This window comes from Diabrotica virgifera, chromosome 6 (genome assembly GCF_917563875.1).
Source record: "Diabrotica virgifera virgifera chromosome 6, PGI_DIABVI_V3a".
NCBI lineage: Eukaryota > Metazoa > Arthropoda > Insecta > Coleoptera > Chrysomelidae > Diabrotica > Diabrotica virgifera.
In genome coordinates this window covers 5,710,707-5,732,989 of record NC_065448.1, presented here as the reverse complement: position 1 = coordinate 5,732,989, position 22,283 = coordinate 5,710,707, and the positions used below count along the sequence as shown (strand labels likewise).

Here is a 22,283-nt window from a genome sequence, read left to right as displayed (position 1 = left end):
GTCTTTGACGTGAATCACTTTCAAAACTTGTAGAACGTTTTTCTATATATTTGTTGCTTAACCTATTCGCTGCCGGAATATTGGCTAGGAACCAGTTTGTTAAACGGCACCTAACTGAATAACCGTATCACTGAATTCATTCTTTATAAGACCGGTTGATAAATCTGAACTGATCCAAACAATCAATACAGTGGAACCCCGATAAGTCGGCCCCCGATAACCCGGAAGTCCGGCTAACCCGGACCGATTTTTATCAGACAAACATTACAACAATAAAAATGTATGTCCTTTATGCTGGATTTTCCAATTTCTTTTCAACATCTTAAAATATTTTCTTTTATCTTTCCTTATAAACATATTGTTCGAATACTATAATATCTTATATTTTTCAGGCTAATTTTATTTATCATAATAAACTTTCTTCGTAAAAATTTGTCGTTTTAGCGAATTCCTGTGTAGTTCATTCGTTTCAATTTTCAATGTCAAACACATTATACAATGAGAGATAATGCGTATTTGTGTAATTTGATACATAATATACCTTAGTAAAAATAACTGGCATGGCAGACAACGCTCATTCTCGTGTTATCGAAACCAATAGGCATATGTAGTATCCTTTATTTACTTGAAACTGTCTAGCATTGTTTAGAAAAGACTATTAAAAAATTATTTTTTAAAACAATGGTCTTAGTCTTCACTCTTATTAAATAACATAAGTTCGTTCTCGTTGCGAGACGGTATTGTGTGTGTGTAGTAAAGTCTCATTGTTCGTTCCGCGTAAATATATTCAGATTTTGTTGTGTTTGCGTGATTTTTTGTCTACGTAATGGCAATAAAACTTAAAATGTTGTTTTTGTTTCAAAATGATAACAAAAGACAGTTTGGACAATCGGTGCAAAGCTAAGAAAGCTAAAAATGAGACTCTCGACGACGCTTTGTATGTGTGGAACGCGAACGTGGTTTACAAGTGTCTGTGTGCCAATTATAACGGAGTTTATCTGTAAGCATACCATATTTTAATAATTTTTACCATTTTCTCCGGCTAACCCGAATTTTCGATAACCCGGATCGGCCGCGGTCCCGATTAATCCGAGTTAACGGGGTTCCACTGTAGTATCAAAAGCAAATCTTCCTGTATTACCGATGGACTATCCATAAAAATTGACTCAAATCTCCCAGACAATGTGTTGGGAGTCCTCATCTCTCTAATTAATGATTCTTTTGAGAAAGGTAAATTTCCAGAGTACCTAAAGAAGGCTGTCATTATTTCTCTTCATAAGGGTGATGAAAAATCTAATGCCTGCAATTATAGACCTATTGTATTACTACCGGTACTCTCCAAAATTATTGAGAGACTCATAAAAGCCCGACTTATGTCCTTTCTCGTTGATAACAACATTTTATCACAAAATCAGTTCGGCTTTTTAAATAATAAATGTACCACCGATGCCATGTTTTCTGTACTACATGAGGTTTATCAAGCATTAAACAATAATCTGCACACTGCCACTGTTTTTTGTGATTATGTCAAAGCTTTTGATTGTATAAATTACGACATTTTCATAAAAAAGCTAGATTTCTATGGAATTCGACGTATTTCTTTGAACTGGTTTCAATCCTACTTGGATAATAGGAAACAAGTGGTTAGAGCAAATGATACAGACTCTAGTCTCAAAAATGTTTTATGTGGGGTACCACAAGGTTCAGTATTGGGTCCTCTACTTTTCCTTATCTTTATTAATGACATCACTAGTTTAAAAAACGATTGAAAAGTTTTTCTTTTTGCTGACGATACCAGTATCACTTGGAGCAACTCAAATATCGCAATTCTTCATGCTACTATAACTTCTGATCTACTCACAATAAAATCCTGGTCCGATTCTAATTTACCCTCTTTTAACGTAGATAAAACAGTAGCATTATCCTATAAAAGAGCTCTTCAACTCTTACTTTTTCATAACAGCCGGATTAGTATCGTTGATTCTGTAAAGTTTCTTGGTATTTTTTAGATAGCAACCTTAAATGGTCCCTTCATATCGATGTGTTAAGCAAGAAACTATCCTCAGCTTGCTTTGCAACAAGATCTGTTTCGAGGGAAATGAATTTAGACTCTTCCAAAATAACATATTTTTCTTTAAGATTAAAAAGGGGGTTCAAGGCAGGTTTTGTTTATATTCGATTCAGAGTTGGACTACCATCTCCATATAGCAACTATTTCAGCATCCTTATGCATCATCAGTGAAGTTTATGCAGTCACAACTCTGAAGGGAATACAAACATTCTGCCTCTTTTAAGGCAAAACATCGCGATGCAATGAACCCACCTTTTGAGACGCAATACAGCGACATCTCTCGTATTACGAGGAAAACAACGAAAAGCCTCAGATACAAAGTTTACTACTTTTTAAACAATTAGAATAATTGAAATAAAAATATAATAAACAATATTTTAAATCTAAGACTTTTCGTTAATAAACTGCTTTCTGGCTGCATCCCATATCTCCGGATTTTACAATATATAATCACGTAGAGACGACGAAAATAGGAGAAAGCAAATAGAGGACACTTAGGCCACGCATTTACCTTCTCTTCGTCTAGGAAAAGGACCGAAAGACAGTTTCTAAATACTCAAAAACTGAGTAAAATGAAAAAGATTAAAAAGGGTTCAAGGCAGGTTTTGTTTATATTCGATTCAGAGTTGGACTACCATCTCCATATAGCAACTATTTCAGCATCCTTATGCATCATCAGTGAAGTTTATGCAGTCACAACTCTGAAGGGAATACAAACATTCTACAAAACATATTTTTCTTTGTTCGAGTTCCATCTTCGATGTATTCTTCCTTTTTGGAGTTCTGGTACAGCTGCCCAATCCGATGTTATTTGTAAATTACAAAAAAGAGCAATAAAATGTCTGTTTGGCCTTAAAAGAACAACACATTGTAGAAGCTACTTCAAAGATCACAGGGTTCTAACACTACCTTCTTTATATATTTTATAAACTGTTTGCTTAATTCGTAAACAGCTACACGTCTTTCCAGCAAGACCTAGACATGACATGACTTTTGACATCTATTTACCGATCCTGTCCAGTGAGTTAGTAAAGAAATCTATATTATATTCTGCAAAAAAACTTTACAACCATCTCCCTCTACAACTTAAATCTGCAACATCTTTCCCTAAGTTCCGTAAAATGACAAAAGCCTATTTATCTGAAAGACCATAATAGCAGAGTTTCTTAACCAATCACTAAGAAATTACAGTATTCTTATGTATAAGTAGAATCGTAATCTATATTTGAGTGCCGTATGCAGCAGCTTAACTTATTAAATTTCTTAAGGTAGATTACGCAATTTGCAATTTTTTTTTAATTTTGCAATAGATTGTTACTATTTTTTGTTTCACTTTATTATATTTTATTTCTATTGACGATTTATATAATTTTAGTAAATTGTATTTGTTATTGTTTTTATTTATGATTCTTGCAAGCTTTGTCTATGCAATTGTTAAATTTTTCATGACAATAAAGCATATTTCTATTCTATACTCGCTGGCGCGTGAACGGCACCTGACTGAAATAACCACATCACGCGCTGGCGCGTTATCGGCAGCGAATGGGTTAACGACTAGATCTTTGGCCATTCTAATAGGTTGTTTTACTGTATCATTTATTTTTATTTATTGGTTCCTATTATGATCTATAACCTTTCGTCAGTCTTCCAAGACGCTCAGAATCTATATTTCTGATCAAAAATTATATTTATTACCACAGGCTTTTTCAGCTGCAAATTCAAACCAACAATTTCCTCTTCCGTTATGGTAGGGGAGCAAAGTATGCTAAACGTGCAGTCACTCGAGCGCTTTGGGGACCTATTGGGCTGTGAAGAGTAGGTCCTAAAACCAAAAAAAGTTAAGTAAAGTTTTCCATTTTAGTGGGCGCTTGCCATTTTTTAATTTAATTTTCCATTTCCAACAATCGTTTTTCCGATTATAGCGCCATCTATCCATAGTTCGAAAAAATGTTTCGAATAAAAGTTGCTTATTTTTACGTAAAGAATCCAAATCTGGAATAAAAATTTGGGGCTCCTATTTAAGATTTTAAAGTAACCACCCACCCCACTTCCGTGGGGGGTCGTGTTTGGTACCATTCGATAGATTTTCAAAAATATTGATTAAGTGTATTTTGCAGTTTTTCGATCTAATGTTTATTTTGCGAAATATCGCGGGATTTGTATTTAAAATTTTAAATTTACCCCCCACCCCTCTCCGTGGGGTGTCATGTTTGGTATCATTCGATATATTTTTGAAAAATATTGAACACGGATTTTTTAGTTTTTCGATCTAACGTTCATTTTGCGATTTATTCGCTTTTTTTTGTGAAACTTTTTAACTCACCCATTTCCTTACGCCCCGCTCAAATCGTCAGATTTTTTAAACATACACTCTTTTGCATATACTTAACTTACCATATCTTAATCTGACAATTTCGAGTATTTTTAAGAATAGATTTTTTTTTCGGGCCCCCCTTAACGAACTCCCCTGTGTTAAGAGCCAATATATGGTGGAGGTACATCTGAAGGGGTCAGGTTTCTCTCCATATGATAATCTGACGCGCTCGAGTAACTGCAAAAATCCCCGCTTGGGCTCCCCTACCACTACGTTTACCCGGTTTACCTAGTCCAAATGATCGCACAGAAAATCCACTTTGTCGTTTGCCAGAATGAATCGTGACGCATGGGAAAAGTTATAGCGGACGAACAATATCAATCAAAAACATTTATATTTTCCACTACAAATATCAATTAACTAATAAGTAAAATAATTCCTTTCTCCTTCTAATTTACTTTTGAATTATCACTGGCATGCAGACAATTTTATTTTGTGACTTTCTTTTTCATTAAAATTAGTTTTGACAACTTTTGTGTCATAGTCTAAGTAGGTAAATACATTTGTGCAACTGCGCCTATTATCATTGAAGCAAAATGGGTCTACCGTTAAAAATTGTACTTAGTTTGTTAATATGTAATGTTAGTGCTTTTGGTTCTTTAAAAATATGTCCAACTTTTAGTGATTACGACCATTTTTTAAGTAAGGACTGTTCGTATGTTCCTTATAAAAACATAGTAAGTGTGATTATTTTTGTATATTAGAAGTTGTTAGAATAGTTCAGAGAAATAAGGAAAAAAAAAATATCGTGTTGGTGACACAACCTCCTCCAGACCGAAACCAAATTTTTTGAGTAGTATGGACATCAATAATAATAACCTATATGTTTCCTGTAGCCGATTTTGATGATATTCATAGTTATAAACAAATGAAGATCAAAAACAGTAAATTTTCGGTTTTTTCATCTATAACCAAAAAGTTAAGTATTTTAAACAAATTTGAGAGTGAGAAACTCATATATCGTATAAAAAACTTCAATATGGCGTTCGCTGAATAAGTCTATCTTTATTGGTTGCTTAGAAAATTGCAAACTAAATCATAAATTTTGAGTTTTTATAAATATTCATAGCTTATGTAAAAATTAACTTAAAACGTTCTTATTACACAGATTGCTGAGACTTCTGGTGCTTAAATAATACCCTAAATTTCAAAGCAATTGGTCAAATAGTTTAAAAGGTATTTAATTTGTTTATCCCAAATGAATTTTTTTTACAACGCTATAAGTCAGAAAATGATGATATATATATATATATATATATATATATATATATATATATATATATATATATATATATATATATAATCGGTTTAAAACGTCCTCCGACGTCTTCCGATGCCCAATCTCCATGCATCTCTATCTTCCCAAAGGTCTTCGTCTAAACCTCTCTCTCGGATCTCTCTGTCTATTCCTTCTCTCCAGCTCTTTCTGGGTCGGCCTCTTTTTCTTTTTCCATTTGGTGACCAATCTAGAATCTGTTTGGGCAGACGGTGTTCTGGCATTCTCTGCACATGTCCATACCACTTTAATTGTTGTACTCTTATATCTTCGACAATCGTATGTGTGACTCCCATAATCTCTCGTATACGTTGGTTATTAACTCTTTCGAGTTTTGATTTTCCTGCGGCACGTCTCCAGTAATCCATCTCCGTGGCTTGTAGTGTTCTTTCAGTAGTTGTCTTTAATTGCCACACGTCACTTCCATACATTACTATGCTCTTTATAATAGTGTTGTATATTCGATGTTTATTTTTTTTGGATATATGTCGATCCCAAATAATACTATTTAGTTGCGATATGGCCCTTCTACCTTGAATGTTTCGTTTTTTTATAGCCTGATCTGATTTGCCGTCGTCCGTGATTTCTACTCCTAAATAAGAATATTTATTGTTGTACTTAATGTGTTGTCCGTCATTTAAAATTAGACTCTGCTCGTTGCCACCGATGTTCATGTACATTGTTTTATCTATGTTAACTTCTAATCCCCATTTTTTGTATTCTTCGATTAATTTTCGAGTCATGTATTCCAGATCGTCATATTCGTTAGCAATCACAATTTGATCATCAGCAAAACATAGAGTGTACAGGTTGTTATTATTTAATTGTATACCCATGCCGCTGCATTTCCGCTTCCAAAGTTTCAATGCTTGTTCCAGATATATTTTGAAAAGTGTCGGCGATAGGCAGCATCCCTGCTTCAGTCCTTTGTCTACTACGAAACCTTTGGAAACATTCGTTCCTATTTTAACTTTGGCGTTGGCGTTATCATATAGTTTTTCCACTGCTGTTATGAGATTTGAGTTGATGTTCGTTTGTCTTAGAGTGTTCCATAACTTATTTTGGGGGATGCTATCGTAGGCCTTTTTTAGATCAACAAACAAAAAGTGGACTTCTTGATTTACGGCAACCTTTTTTTCTATAAGTTGAGTGATACAAAAAAGGTGGTCTATGGTCGATCTACCAGCTCTAAAACCTGCCTGTTCTTCTGCCTCCATATCAGTATATTCTCTTTCTATTCTATTTTTGATCATTTTCCCATAGATTTTACTAATGGTACTAGTAACTGCTATTCCACGGTAATTATCGCAATTTTGTTTGTTTCCTTTTTTATGTAAAGTTGAAATGGTAGAGGTTTTAAATTCGGCTGGAACCTCTACTTTGTTTATGCAGTTTTGAAAGAGTATTGTCAGGTGCTCATATAGTTTTTCAGTTCCATTTTTTATTAGTTCTGAGGGTATATTGCCAGGTCCGGGTGCTTTTTTGTTTTTGAGTGAAGTACAAATATCCTTTACTTCCTTTTTCGTGATTCTTATAGGAGATGCTTCAACGCGTATGTTTTGGTTATTATCTTTTATTTTGAATTCTACTCGATCTTCTTGTAACAGTTTACTGAAGTACATGTCCCATGCTTCTAACGAAATTGGTGAGATTAAATCTTTTTTCTTGTCGTTGGTCCTAAGAGATTTAATAAGTTTCCAGCTTTGTGTACTTCTGGTTCCTCCTATGTACGTATTTATTTTTTGACAGTTTTGATCCCAGGGTTCATTTTTTTTCTGTCTTATCGTTTGTCTCACCTTAGCTTGTTGGTTTTTGTAATTAGAAGAAAATGATGAACTTACACTAATACTTTGGATAGTTTATGAAAGAAGAATATTTATACTATTAATTTAATTAAAAGAAATGACAAAAAATAATTCTAAATACTGCAAAATTATTTTGCAAAAACATGTGAATTAAAGAAAGGGGGGCTAACTTTGTCCCTAATTGTCCTAGGACAATTGTTTTTCTTTCTAAACGTGTATAAAAATTCACTCTTTCCAAATATGAAAAAATAATTTTTCTGCGGGTAACGGTTAAAAAGTTATTCTAATTGTTTATAAGTAAGCGAAAAATCGACAAGTTTTTGCAAAATAATTTTACACTGTTTAAGATTACTTTTTGTCATTTTTTTAATTAAGTCAATAGTATAAATGCTCTTCTTCCATAAACCGTCAGAAGTCTTACTGTAACCTCCTAATTTTCTGACTTATAGTGTTGCAAAAAAAATGAATTTGGGATAAACAAATGAAATAACTTTTAAACTATTTGACCAATTGTTAGTTAATATATTAATATTAATAGTTTGTTAATAACTTAAATTATCTTGTACATAGATTTTAATTACGGTGAACAGTTAGCGAGATATAGCTGCTCTATTTACGAACTACACCCCCTTATTCGAGCCCTTTAAACCCACCACAATTAAAAACTAAAAGGATCTTACGGAATTTAATTAACACAGTCTTATCAAAAACCCTACAAAATCGTTTTTGAAAAAACTATTTATCGCCAAAAATTAAGGAGTTATGTTTATAAAACGATTTTTTTTTTTTCGAAAAATTCGAATAATCCGCTTATGAAACGTTTTCAATGTATGTACCACATACCGTGTTTCAATACCACAGAACCGGTTCGTATACTGGAAGATGACTAAAAAACTATTTTTTTTGTAATTGTGCATATTATTGTATTGTATTTGTGTTATATATAATAAGGGGTAGTTTACACCCCAAAAATAATCAACGCCCTTGGGCATGACATAAAATATAAAGTACAGGGTGAGATGATCCAAATTTTTATGTAAATCGTTGTAAGCCGACATTATTCTTTATTCCTTTAGGAAGTAAATTTTTTATATATGGCTCCAACAAGGGTGGTTTTAAGGGTTGAAATATTATGTTAGTATATCTTAATGCATAAACCAATCATTATGTAACTAATAAGAACCAAATGTTGACAATATTAAAGTTTAAAATATTATTTTACAATTTTTTACAATTAGGGGTATTTTTTACTCTTAAAAAACCAAAAGCGTACAACGGCTCAATATAGAAAATGAACTAAATGGTGAAATGAGCCTAATCTCAAATTTTTGTACAAATCGATGCTGGACGAAAAAATTGCGAGGTTTTGCCATTTTGTTCAGCTTCATTTCCTCGACTATATAGCTCTAAAATCGAATCGGGGTGTCATCATCTGGACCTCGATTTTTGATCCTTCGCTTCGTTATCGAAGGTATTCGCTTCGTATCTGTTTAATGTACAGATAGCGAATGATCGATAACGAAGCGAAGGGTCAAAAATCGAGGTCCTGGCAGTTTAAGTTTTTAAATCCACGAAGAAAAATTTCCTGTAGTTGGCTGTATACCATTACAAAAACATAAAACCTTTTAACAAATATACCTTTTATAAAGGATTTTATGTTTAAGTTTTTAATTTTTTTTATTTTTTTAGTTAACAGGTCAGATTTACATTTTTTTATTGTAATAACTGATTTAAATTATTAACATAGTCTCTATTCTCAATGAATCTTAATTTTTTTTAGATATTTTACTTCACTTCATTTATTATGTGTTGGCACTTGCTAGTTTGCTAATAACACCTTTTTAATTTTATTTTTTAACTTTTATAATATATTAGTAGCTAATAAGTTAATAAAACATGTTTTTTTATATACTTATGTAACTCAACACATTATTTTGTTTATAAACAAGTAGATCACAGAAAATATTTACAAGTGGCAGTTGACGCCTTTCAAAACCACGCAGGTGCCGGGTTAAATGCTCTTTAAAATAGTATGCCACTTAACCCCCTTTAAGTCTGGATCCGGCGTATGAAAAAAAAGTTGATTAATAGCAAGCTGAAAATTTGTTGATAGCTTAAGGGTGTCTAGTCGGACAAACTTTGATATATGGGAACACTGGAACAGGGGCAGTTTTAATTGTGGAACAGGTTAAAAATTTGGAACGGTCAGACCACGAAAACGGCACATTTATTTTGTCCGACAGAACAGACTTAAACTCTCCGAACAGAGATTAAACTCTCATGCAAAAATCAGACTGCTATTTATCACCAAATGGGCGTTTTAATGAGTGGAACATGTAGAATATGTCAAATAACAGGAATTATGACAGGTGATAAATAGCAGTCTGATTTTTGCATGAGAGTTTAATATCTGTTCGGAGAGTTTAAGTCTATTCTGTCGGACAAAATAAATGTGCCGTTTTCGTGGTCTGGCCGTTCCAAATTTTTAACCAGTTCCACAATTAAAACTGCCCCTGTTCCAGTGTTCCCATATATCAAAGTTTATCCGACTAGACACTCTTAAGCTATTAACAAATTTTCAGCTTGCTAATAATCAACTTTTTTTTCATACGCGGGATGCAGACCTACTTCCTTAATTAAAACTGTAAGACTGACTTTTATATTCACTGAAAGTCTCCTGCTTGATATTTTTTTCTGATTTTTCATCTTATTTACGGAAAAGAAGATATTAACCATGGAAAATATACTTACAAATAAATCAAAATTTCAAAAATATATTTTCTAATGTATTAAATATTGTTAAAGACCGAGCTAATTCAGAGTTGGCCTGGCTTTACAGCCGAAGAACATTATCTTACCACTGAAGATGGATACCGGGTGCTGGTCGAAAGGTCCTACTCAAAAATAACCCAAAAGAATCCCATCATTATTGTACATGGCATCGCTATGAGTGCTTTCGGTTGGGTTAATAGAGGAAACGTATCATTAGGTGAGTAATTCGTTCAAAGCGATTCAGATTTATTGGAAAATTTAGTTAATTAATTATAATAATGGGGTAATTAGGTTTAATGTGTAATTAACATGACTCAATTATGACAAAATTATTATTTTAACAATAAACAAAGTATGTACAAATTATTCAAATTGTATTGAAATTATTATATGTATTAATTTTTTAGTAAAGTTCTAAACCGTTTCCTTGTGGCATGTTAACATTTGTGGCTCAATCCTATAAACAAAATACTATATAAATTATTTACAGAATTTGTATCAACTTGTAAAAATTTGATATCTTTCATCAGATTTTCCTATTATGTGTAGTCACTGAAGGCTTTCACCTCCGATTTCGTTGAATCTCCATCGATTTTCATGAAAATTGGTGAGCAGTTAGAGGATACCCCAAGGAACAAAGGTGACATCATGCTAACTTGCGCTTTTATCCTGGGAGTGGATGCCACCTCTTTTCGGGGGTAAAAATTATTTTATTAAAAATAATACCATAACTACCATAACTCGATAGAGGGATAAATTCTAAGCAAAATTTGTTGTATAAAGTTATTAACATAAATCGATACTTTTTGAGTTATTAAAGCTCAAAGATTTTATTTTTTCGTAAAAAAATGCATGTTTTAAAGCAGTTTTTCGCGTATAACTCAAAAACTATGAGCTTTTACAAAAAAAAATTATTATGACCAAAGGAAAAGAAGCCATATGTAAAAGCCAAAGGAAAAGAAGGAATAAAATTGACATTATCAGCAAAATTCAGCTTTTTCGTTTGATTTTTTGAGATTCAGTAGCATTTTCATCTCTGAAGACTGGACTATTATATGTAAATTAAAGTTATTTCTGAAAATAATTATTTATAACAGAATTTATAAAAAGGTACGGAGAGGATATACGGTCTGAGCTTCGCTGGTGGCGCTTCTAGCGTATTACTAATTCAACTTTCACCGGTAATTTTTAAATTTATTATTTAATTGTTATCGCTTAACACTTAAGGCAAAAAAGTAATTAAATTTTAATCGATTTTTTTAAGATTTTGCTAATCATTTAAACGTTCTATTAATGAAATATTCATTTCTTACTCCGGATACTTTCACAATTATCGTGTAGATGGCGCTACGATTAATAGATTAATTTATAATTAAATTTTACGAAACACTAAAAAAGCTTAAATTCAGTATTTAAAACGTAAGTATATTTAAGGTAAAAATATATACCACAGCTTTGACCAACTAATATTTTTTTATAATTAATGTTTTTACTTTTAAATTTAAATTAATCACTTTGACATTTATGTCAAATTTCCGGTAAACGTTTACAGACTTGCCACTATACTGGCGCTCGCGAATTTGTAAATATCCCCTCTACATACGAGCTCACAGCGTATAGGCTCATAACAATTTGGCTTCAGGAATGCTTGGGAATTCAAGAGGCTTTGTTTATTTTTATTGTGCTTCTGCAACAATGTCGCGATCAACAAAATTGTGCATATTTGTGTTTCACAGATCATAAAAAGGCCTTTGATAAAGTCAATCACGAAAAACTGATAGAGTGTTTACAAGAAAATAACATCGATATCAATTATTATAAAAAAATATGTGAACTCTATTGAAACCAAAATGCATTTATTAGAAGGATGATGGGGAACAATACAACCATAAAACTCCAAAGAGGAATTAGACAAGATTGTATACTCTCGCCATTATTAATCAACATGCACACGGATTAGATATTATTTGAACTAGCTTTAAACTAGGCACACGAAGGTATTAAAGTCAACGGAAAAATTATGAAACTACAAAATTTTCTATTTACAAGGTGGTGAGAGAGGGTGAAAAATATGGTCTTGAAATTAATGCACAGAAAACAAAAACAATAACAATCGCAAATAAGGAGACTCCAACCATATTTTTCCAAAAGTTTAAATATCTAGTATGCTGAATACATAAGACTCTAGGCTAGAAACAGTAGTAAAATGTACAGTAAATGAGACCAGAAACGCATTTAAAAATAAAACAGTTTATAATCTACCCTGAACAATTTTCATCCCAACAAAATTTTTTCACTACTCTTATTATTTTAAATATTAACATAAAATTTAAATTCTTTTGGCTGAAGTAACTACACATATTATTACATTCTGTCAAGGTACGGTGTCAGTCTAGTGCTGACATACTTCAGAGGGGCATTCCGGTCAGTTGTCACCTAAACTCTGCCATGTAAGGTTCTACCTACAATTTCCTAACCAATATGGTTGATGTCATGTGATGCCAGGGGTTAATCTGGAAATATTTTTAACATCCTCTAAAATCAGATAATATAATGTAACCCCAACTGTTTAATATCAATTTAAGGGTTTTTACCCGTACATTTTGGTGGCTTAAAGCATGTAAACCTTTTAGTATAACTATCTATTCACTTTTTTACCTTTGTCAAATTTTAACCTCACGTTTGTATTACTTATAGAGTTATACTTATTTTAGGTGATAACACTGATGATGGAATATTGATTCCGAAAACGTTTTGTTGTGATACAGCCCTTTTTAGAGATTTTAAATATACCTTTGACAACATAAGGTTTTTATTTTTTGTGATTTATGGTATAGAGCCAGTAGAGGAATTTTTTCCTTGTGAGTTGTTCTTTTTAATAAGAAAACACAGGTTATAGATAAATTTACAGGAAACATCGTCAACCTCTATGAGAGACTGTACATAAAAAACCAAGAATATGTCATCTTCAGTTTATTAATATTTTTATTGTTTTAAGTTGCATAAAGTTTTGAAGCGTGCATGTGCTGTTAATTACACATTGATTAAAAGTTTATGTGAAGTTTATATCCAAAGTGCATCTCATTGCTTTCTTTACATTTCATTTATTTTCTAAAAGCAAATTAACAATTGTTTTTATTGGTTTATTAATTTTAGCTCGATTATTAGGCGACCTTGGATATGACGTGTGGATGTTAAATTACAGGGGCACGTGGTACAGTAAAGGTCATGTCAACCTAACTACTGGTAACAAAAACTACTGGAAGTACACGTAAGATACAAAAGTATTATTTATTAAAAATGTTATTATGATAGATGGTTTCAAAAGCTATGTTCTCAAACAAAATAACCGCTAAAGCTTGTCTAAGGTATTAAGGTCTAAGGTCTAAGGTTTCATTCATTAGTAGCAAATATATTTAGGGGAGACTTTGAACCAAATATCGTGTTTTAAACAGAAAACTAAGCATGTTAAAGGGAGAAGGTAGCACAATTTACGTCCACTGAAAACTCACATCGCCGCTTCGCAAGAACGTAAGCTTAAGTCAAAAAAGACGATTTTAGAGGAGAGGCATTTTAAAAATTTTTGGATATGAATATGAGAATAACTCCGAATAAGTTGTTACTTTAAAGAAATTACCTATACAATTTTTTTAGAAATATATCTAAATACAAACTGTTATAACTAGATAAATTTATAGTGTTTTTGTTAATCCCTATTACATTTGAGTCTTTTTTCCTCAGAAACATTTACTTCAACTTTGTTAAAACGCTGACTTAACTACAAAAAGGCAGGGGCGGCCCGTCGGGGTAGGCAAGGTAGGCGCCGCCTACCCTCTTCAAATGTAGTACAATAATATAAATTATTAATATAAATTACTTATTTCAAAATTGTAATTTATAAATTTTGACACAATACCTAAAATAAAATAGCAAAAATTATCCAAATTATTTGTAAAAATATCCAAAAAATTTTCTCCGTAGTTATAATTATTGTACGCCCTTGTAGTATCAGTAGTACTGTATACTCCATCTAATTTACTTACCGTTGCACGTCATCCGCGTCATAGCCCGTGACGTCACATGATACCAACACGAAATATTTAGGCGGTAGGTGTGTTCTTTTTTAGAATCACTTTGCCGAGTACACTGGCATTACAGCCACTATTATATACGCGTAGAAATAATATTTAAAGATTTCTATTAATGTCAACTTAAAGAAATACACAATAATATGTTTCATTTAATTTGTATAAATGGATTATAAAGCGTTTTTATGAAGCATATTTGTTCGGAATACACTGTAACTATAATCGAACGCAGGTGATATTTTGGCATAAATTGGTAACATTTATTTGACAGTTGCGGTGATGACACTTCATATTTGTTTATATTCTTTACTATAAGTATTTGTTTCATTATATTTACTGTTTTTATTATGTACTTTAACGTAAGTTTATAACTTAATTCTTGTTTCCTATTTCTAAAGTTTTTATTTATTTACATTGAATATTAATTTGTTTTGCTGTATAATCCACTTCCGCAAAAATTGTGTGATGTATTTGATTTAAAATGAATTCAAGAATTTTTTGTAATTGGGCAACAATGTCAACTTAGATCTCTAACGTAGATAATGACGTGCAACGGTAAGTAAATTAGATGGACTGTAGATATTCTATATAGATTCTATATTCTTCCTGGGTCAGGCACTTGAAAACGTAGCCTGAAATAGAACGACGCCAATACCGAATTGACGTGCGATCTCTCTCTGTTTACGCGAGCAGGCCTGCTGCAGGTCTCGCGTATTCTACGATTTTGAAAGGGCGCATAGGCACAGAGTCTTATAGCCGGACCTCCAAAATTTTATCAGTTGCTTCTCTTGTGTCTTGTGAAACTGTTTTAAATAATTTTTTGATTTTGGCTGTTATTAGTAGGTTAAGTATTGAATAAAACTAGGTAGGACAAATTAAATTTGTTTATGAAAACTGAATAATAAACAGGTAAATTTGAGATCGGTCTATTGAAGGGCATTTTAATTTTATATTAATTTAGTAATAATTCACTAACGACAAATAAATCTGTGAATAGTTATTTGTCAGTCGTCCATTATATTTTATAGATATAGATATAAGTGTTATTAGAATTTATAGATAATTAAAAATTTAAAGCGAGGTTAATTGTTAACTTATCAATTTATTCGAAGAGTAAATTATTATTTGATACAAAAATAAAATAAGTAATATTTGACGTTGTTGAAACGTAGGTGTGTTAGTTTTATTGGTGGAAAAACTTTAGTCATCGAATATGAATATTTTAAACGATGTAATATGCAGTTTGATCGAGACGCCAAAATCAAGAAAGGTCAGAAATTATTTCAATGGGCCGGCCTTTACAAAATTTAACAATTTTATCCACAGATAAGACAAAAGACAATCAACCATTTTCGAGATCGTTTAAAACAATATGGTATGAAAATCATAAATGGCTAAGCGGAAGTTATTTTAAAAATTCACTTTTCTGTTGGCCTTGTCTGTTGCTCTCAAATTTGAAGCAAAATGTTTGGGTGAGTCAGGGATATTCAGATTTGAAAAATTTATCAGCTAGTGTAAAAAAACATGAATCTTCGAAAGAACATTTAAACAATTGCTTAGGTTTAAAACGGTTAGAAAAAAATAAACAAACTATTGACAGTGCTTTAGCTGGACAAACTCTATCTAATAAGATATATAATGAAGAAGTTGAAAAAGATGGAAGAAGTTGAAGAACTTGATGTTACAATTCTGTTAGTAAAACAAGAACCTGCATTTCGCGGTCGTGATGAGAGCCATAATTCTTCAAACTAATTTTAAAGAAATTTTTAATTTAGTAGTTAAACGCGATCAGGAAATCCAGGATCATGTTACAAAATAGAAGGGGTGTTCACGGGTTTGTCAAAAACAATACAAAATGATTTAATAGATTGCCTTGCCGATTACGTAAAAAATGAAATTTTAACAGAAATTAATGAAAGTTAATTTTTTTCTATACTAGCGGACGATACTACTGATATAACCGAAAAATCACAGTGTACTTTAACAATCCGTTTTGTTAAAAAAGTTGGTCAGGTAACAAAAAGATTTTTAGGGTTTTTTGATGTTAGCGAGAATAGATCTGCAGACGCTCTACATATGATTACAAAAATAAATAAATTGTTCAATTTTACGATGGTGCAAGTGTAATGGCTGGCTCTTTAAACGGATTACAATCAAAAATTAAAGTAGATGCTCCAAAAGCAATTTTTACACATTGTTGCGCTCATAGATTACATTTAGTATTGCAAGACGGCTCAAAATGTATTACAAACTGTAGGATATTTTTTGTCGCCTACCCGAAGTATATGTGTAGCCTACCCGCATACTGAGGTCGCGAGCCGCCACTGCAAAAAGGGTCCTTATTTTAGAGATAATTTTCACAAAAACTAATCGTAAGTATAAGATCGGTCGTCCTTGACGAGAAGTAAACACACAAATTGCTTCACATTCTGCGCTATTCTGCGGCGTAACTAATTTGGGTCTGTATTCATACGAAAATGATAAGTACAGACACCTGGTTCCATCTCTTAGCGACTATTATTATTAACGTCATAGGTCTTTATTCACGCAATAGATACTTTTATTTTTAGTAGATCTGCATTAATAAGTCAATTTCGTCAAATTTTGACTTAAGCCTACGTTCTTGCGAAGCGGCGATATATTTCATATGCACCCTACTTATCCGTGGATACACGGCTCCTCATGGTCATGGACCCTGCCTCTGGTTCAAATAGATCTCAATGACCATAATCAGGATCTTCTAGATCAAATAAAAGACCCATGTAGTGTTAGCGGCTAGCTTACATATAGCAGATCTGCCGGTGTCCTTAAGACTTGGATAATAGTTGATGGAAAATTTGTGATGAAATGGATGAAAAACAATAACAGTCAGATAACTGTTTTTCCGTTTTTCTTTTTGACAACTCCGGTACCTTTGAAGCTGGATATTACTCTGAAAGCAGCTATTTGATGGACACGTCAACTCTAGTGGTTAACATACCCATAGGCGGAAACCAACATTTGGAGGAGATGCCACGCACAATAGCCATGAGTAAGAAAGGGCTCTTGTTCTGTTTTTATTTTTGGGGCGCTTTCAGATTCAGCAAACAACCAGGAGATTTACTTTCAACCGGATGGGGGCCTTCTTCAAGAGGCACATCCTCTCTCTTGGTGTAAAATGATACGATGCACGTCTTCTCAGTTCTTTTTTATTGTGTTAAATCTTTAAACTTGAACGAAGATATGCGCAGAAGATTGAAAGCATTTGTAATGTGGCTGTTTCGGATAAAACTTAAGATCTCGTGGAGCCACTGAGTCACAAATGAGGAGATCCTCAAAAAATGAGAAAAAAAAACGAGAGGTACTGACCACTATTAAATCTCGAAAGCTATAATACGTCGGACACACTATGTGAAATTAATCTAGATATGCTCCCCTACAAGCCATCCTGCAAGGAAGAATTCTATTTTTCAACAACACGGAGTGACCTGTCATATGGTTAGAACCACAAAAAGCTGGTTTGGAAATATAAACGTCCGGTTTTGGTATTCTAACAGTCCTGACCTAAATGTCATTGAAACAGTATGGCATCAAATGAAACAGACACCAAGGAACAACACACAGAGGACAATATAGGAACCCAAAATTTGGAACAAAGGACCTAGCCGGATAAGATGATGAAGGCTTGTGCTGGCAAATAAAGCCTATTTCGCGATGGGCGACATATTCAAATCGCGAGACGTACACCGGAAAACAAAACTCCGGGTATATAAAACAATAATCAGGCCCATAGTAAGTTATGGCTGCGAAACATGGGTGGTGACACAGAAATCTGCCAATGCATTAGATGTGTTTGAAAGAAAAGTATTACGTAGGATACTGGGCCCAATAAGTGAAAATAACAACTGGCGAATTAGGTATAATAGAGAAATATACGAGCAATATAGCGAACCAACTCTAGCACAACACACTAAACTGCAGAGATTACGGTGGGCAGGGCACGTGGTCCGCATGCATGAGAATAGAATCCCCAGAAAATTGCTGAATGCAAGAATGCAGGGAAGAAGACCTGTTGGAAGACCTAAAAAGAGATGGGAAGACGAAGTCGATGAGGATGCCAGGAACTTCCTGGGAACGCGTTCATGGAGAAGAACAGCGGTAAATCGAAATTATTGGAGAAGCTTATTGAAGGAGGCCAAGGCTCGATTTGGGCTGTAGTGCCATTGGATGGATGGATGGATGGGTAAGATGATGAAAAATGCCCCAATTCGATTCGAATTCCATATAGGTCACCGTTTAGCACATATAGAGAAACTCACTTTCTGAAATTTTTAGCTTCCTAGGTGGTCACTTGACCCACCTAGAGCCTGATTAGGCTTTTTATGTTTTTATTTTTTATCTCAGCCGCATCGAGAGCTAGCGAAAAACTTTAAATAAAAAAGTTGTAAGTTTCAAAAAGTTTTGTCCGATTTTTTTTTATTTTTGGCGGGAAATTTAAATTTTAGGACGATTTTAAAATTTGAAGAATTGAGTATAAAGAAATAACTAAGACATTCGTTCTCACGAAAAAAATATATAACGTATATTTTTGAATAATATTTCACTCTGAATTTTTTCAGATTTTTAAAATTGGTGAAACGTACTTTTAAAAATAAAAAACTGAATTTTTTCACTTTTTTTCTCTTTTCGATACAATTTTATACAGGGTGTTTCAAGAACGGTAACACCGTCACTAGGTTAGGTAAAAAACTAAAAATATAATTGGAGTTTGGTTAATAAAAAAATTTTGTAATGCCATCCATTTTCAAGATACAGGGCGTTGAAGAAAACAAAATTTTACACATTTTTTACTATTTTGCCGAAATTACTGGCAACATTGTAATAAAATTTGACGAGTTTTAAGAGATAGTTATTGTGCATTTTTTGACATACAATCAAGAATTTTATGTTCATCATTGGCACGCATACGGGTAATGGTCTGAACTTTTTAAAGAAAAAAGATAGTACGTCACTGACATATTTCAAATTAACAATCATTTTTGAATTCCTCGTTCAATTTGTAACAAAAAATCGATCTTTCCATTTTTTCATACGACGCGCCATTTTTATGCAAAAAATAAAATACCTTAACCCTTACAAAGTATTCAAACTTCTATGTACATATAATGTTTCTACACAATACATAATATCTGTAATATGTACATCTTAAAATAATTATTATACTCATATGTACATATTATACAGGATGTAACAAAAATACAGATCATAAATTAAATCACATATTCGGGGACCAAAAATAGTTCGATTAAACCTAACTTACCTTAGTACAAATAAGCACACAAAAAAAGTTACAGCCCTTTGAAGTTACAAAATGAAAATCGGTTTTTTCCGATATATCGAAACATATTAGAGATTTTTTAATGAAAATGGACATGTGGTATTATTATGGCAGGAACATCTTAAAAAGAAATTAGAGTAAAATTTGTGCACCCCATAAAAATTTTATGGAGGTTTTGTTCCCTTCAACCCCCCAAACTTGTATGCACGTTCCAATTAAATTATTATTGTGGTACCATTAGTTAAACACAATGTTTTTAAACGTTTTTGCCTGTTAGTATTTTTTTGATAAACCAGTTTTAATCGAGATGCAGCTTCTTTTTTAATATGTTTACATAAAAATTTTATGGAGGTTTTGTGCTTTTAAATCCGCAAATGTTTGTGTACGTTCCAATTCTTCAACTATTATTGCGGCATCATTAGTTAAACACAGTGTTTTTAAAACTTTTTTGCCTCTTAGTATTTTTCCGATAAGGCACCTTTTATAGAGATGTGGCTTTATTTCTAATATGGTTCAAAATATACCTTAAACTGTAATTTATAAAAAAATTTCATATATTATTACCAGGTCTCTTTAACCGTACGTAACAGTATACAAATATGTGGTGGATTTGAAAATTATTCAAAATATCTCGATAAAACTAGCTTTTCGAAAAAGTATCAAGAGGAAAAAAGTTTTAAAAACATTGTGTTTAACTAACGGTGCCACAATGATTATTTAATTGGAACGTACAAAAAAGTTTGGGGGGTTTAAGGGAACAAAACCCTCATAAAATTTTTATGGGGTGCACAAATTACACTATAATTTCTTTTTAAGATGACCCTGTCATAAGAACGCAACATGTCCGTTTTCAATAAGAAACCTCAAATAGTTTTTGATATATTGGAAAAAATCGATTATTATTTTGTAATTTTAAAGGGCTGTAACTTTTTTTATGTACACATTTGTACTAAGGTAAGTTAGGTTCAATCGAACTATTTTTGGTCCCAGAATATGTGATTTAATTTATGACCTGTATTTTTGTTACACCCTGTATATGTACATCCATATAAAAACTTAATTCGAATACTTTGGAAGCGTTAAGATATTTTATTTTTTGCATGAAATCGGCGCGTTGTATGAAAAAAGGGAAGAGCGATTTTTTGTCATAAATTGGACAAGGAATTCAAAAATAATTGTTAATTTGAAATATGTCAGTGGCGTACTATCTTTTTTTCTTTAAAAAATTTAGACCATTACCCGTATGCGCGCCAATGATGAATATAAAATTCTTAATTGTATGTCAAAAAATGCACAATAACTACCTCTTAAAACCCGCCAAATTTTATTACAATGGTGCAAGTAGTTTCGGCAAAATAGTAAAAAATGTGTAAAATTTTGTTTTCTTTAACACCCTCTATCTATTCACTTTTCGTTTTAGAATAGATAACTTAGGAATATACGATGTCAGAGCCGTTGTTAACTTTGTATCTCAAGAAACCAACCGCCAATCTATCTATTTAGGATACTCCATGGGATCCTCCGGCTTTTATATGTATTCTTCGACGTTTCCGGATGAAGCTAAGGAGAATGTTAAAGCTATGATAGGTATAGCTCCTGTCATCAATTTCAAAGGAGTGAAAAGTATCGCACTGTATAGTAGTTATGTATGGCCAACGGTGAAAGTGAGTAATTTTTATTGTGATTTTGGGATATGGAAGTACGATTTATTTCACACTGTTGGCAAGTACGGACAATTAATTCTATTTATTGAATCAGCCGCCTTCACCTCTTTTTATACTCGCTAAACTCTTAATTTGGTCACTATTCTCAGTCTAAAGCCACTGTTTATAATTAAGTGTTGGCCTCTTCAGTATTTTTAGTCAACAGTTGATTGTTGTGAAATTGCTTTTATGACTCTTTTCCGGTTTTCCCTGTATCTTTTTCTCTCTCCTATGGCGATACAGCCCAACTCTGGCCTTGTCCTCCTCCAGCATCCACCTCCAAGTATCTCTGTCCCTGGCTGCTCTCCTCCTGTGGTCTACCCTCAATATCTCTTTAACATCGGTTCCCACTTCCTTTATTCACCTCTTCGTTAGTCTTCCTGCTGGCCGACGTCCCAGCATAGTTCCACTAAGCGTTCCACTAGGTGTTCTATTTCCCTGCATCTACTTCTGTTATTTTTTACTCCATATGATAAAGTGCTATTTTTGTGCATATTGATTGTAATTATTTTTCACTTATTGTCTAATTTATCCTTCTTTTTCTTCCTCTGGTTGACATTAGATTGCCAACCTAGCGATAGTAATTTGATCGTAAACGTTTGACCATTTCTCTAGTTTTGTTTTTTAATTCTAGATTTTATAGTTCCCTGTTTTGTTTTATTTCACAGCTTCATTTTCTTTATTTTTCGATAAAGCTTATTAGGTCTGGATCCCGCGTATGAAACAAAAATTTGATTATTAGCAAGCTGAAAATTTTTTACTAGCTTAATGGTGTCTAGTCGGACAAACTTTGATATATGGGAACCGTGGAATAGGGGAAGTTTTAATTGTGGAACAGGTTAAAAATTTGGAACGGTCAGACCACGAAAACGTCACA

The 22,283-nt window shown here is 32.7% G+C and overlaps 2 protein-coding genes across 2 annotated transcripts in view; both read left to right on the top strand.

Moving 5' to 3' along the window:
- LOC114327075 (uncharacterized) overlaps nucleotides 1–22,283 on the top strand; it is a 681,522-nt gene that overhangs the window by 41,740 nt on the left and 617,499 nt on the right. The gene's annotated exons all lie outside the window — the stretch shown is intronic.
- The window catches only part of LOC126886993 (lipase member J-like), a 66,100-nt gene that overhangs the window by 34,906 nt on the left and 8,911 nt on the right, over nucleotides 1–22,283 (top strand). The window contains exons 2-4 of the mRNA XM_050654248.1: nucleotides 10,332–10,515; nucleotides 13,455–13,569; nucleotides 21,124–21,367. Of these exons, the coding sequence (XP_050510205.1) occupies nucleotides 10,332–10,515; nucleotides 13,455–13,569; nucleotides 21,124–21,367 (543 nt within the window). The remainder of the gene's footprint in view (nucleotides 1–10,331; nucleotides 10,516–13,454; nucleotides 13,570–21,123; nucleotides 21,368–22,283) is intronic.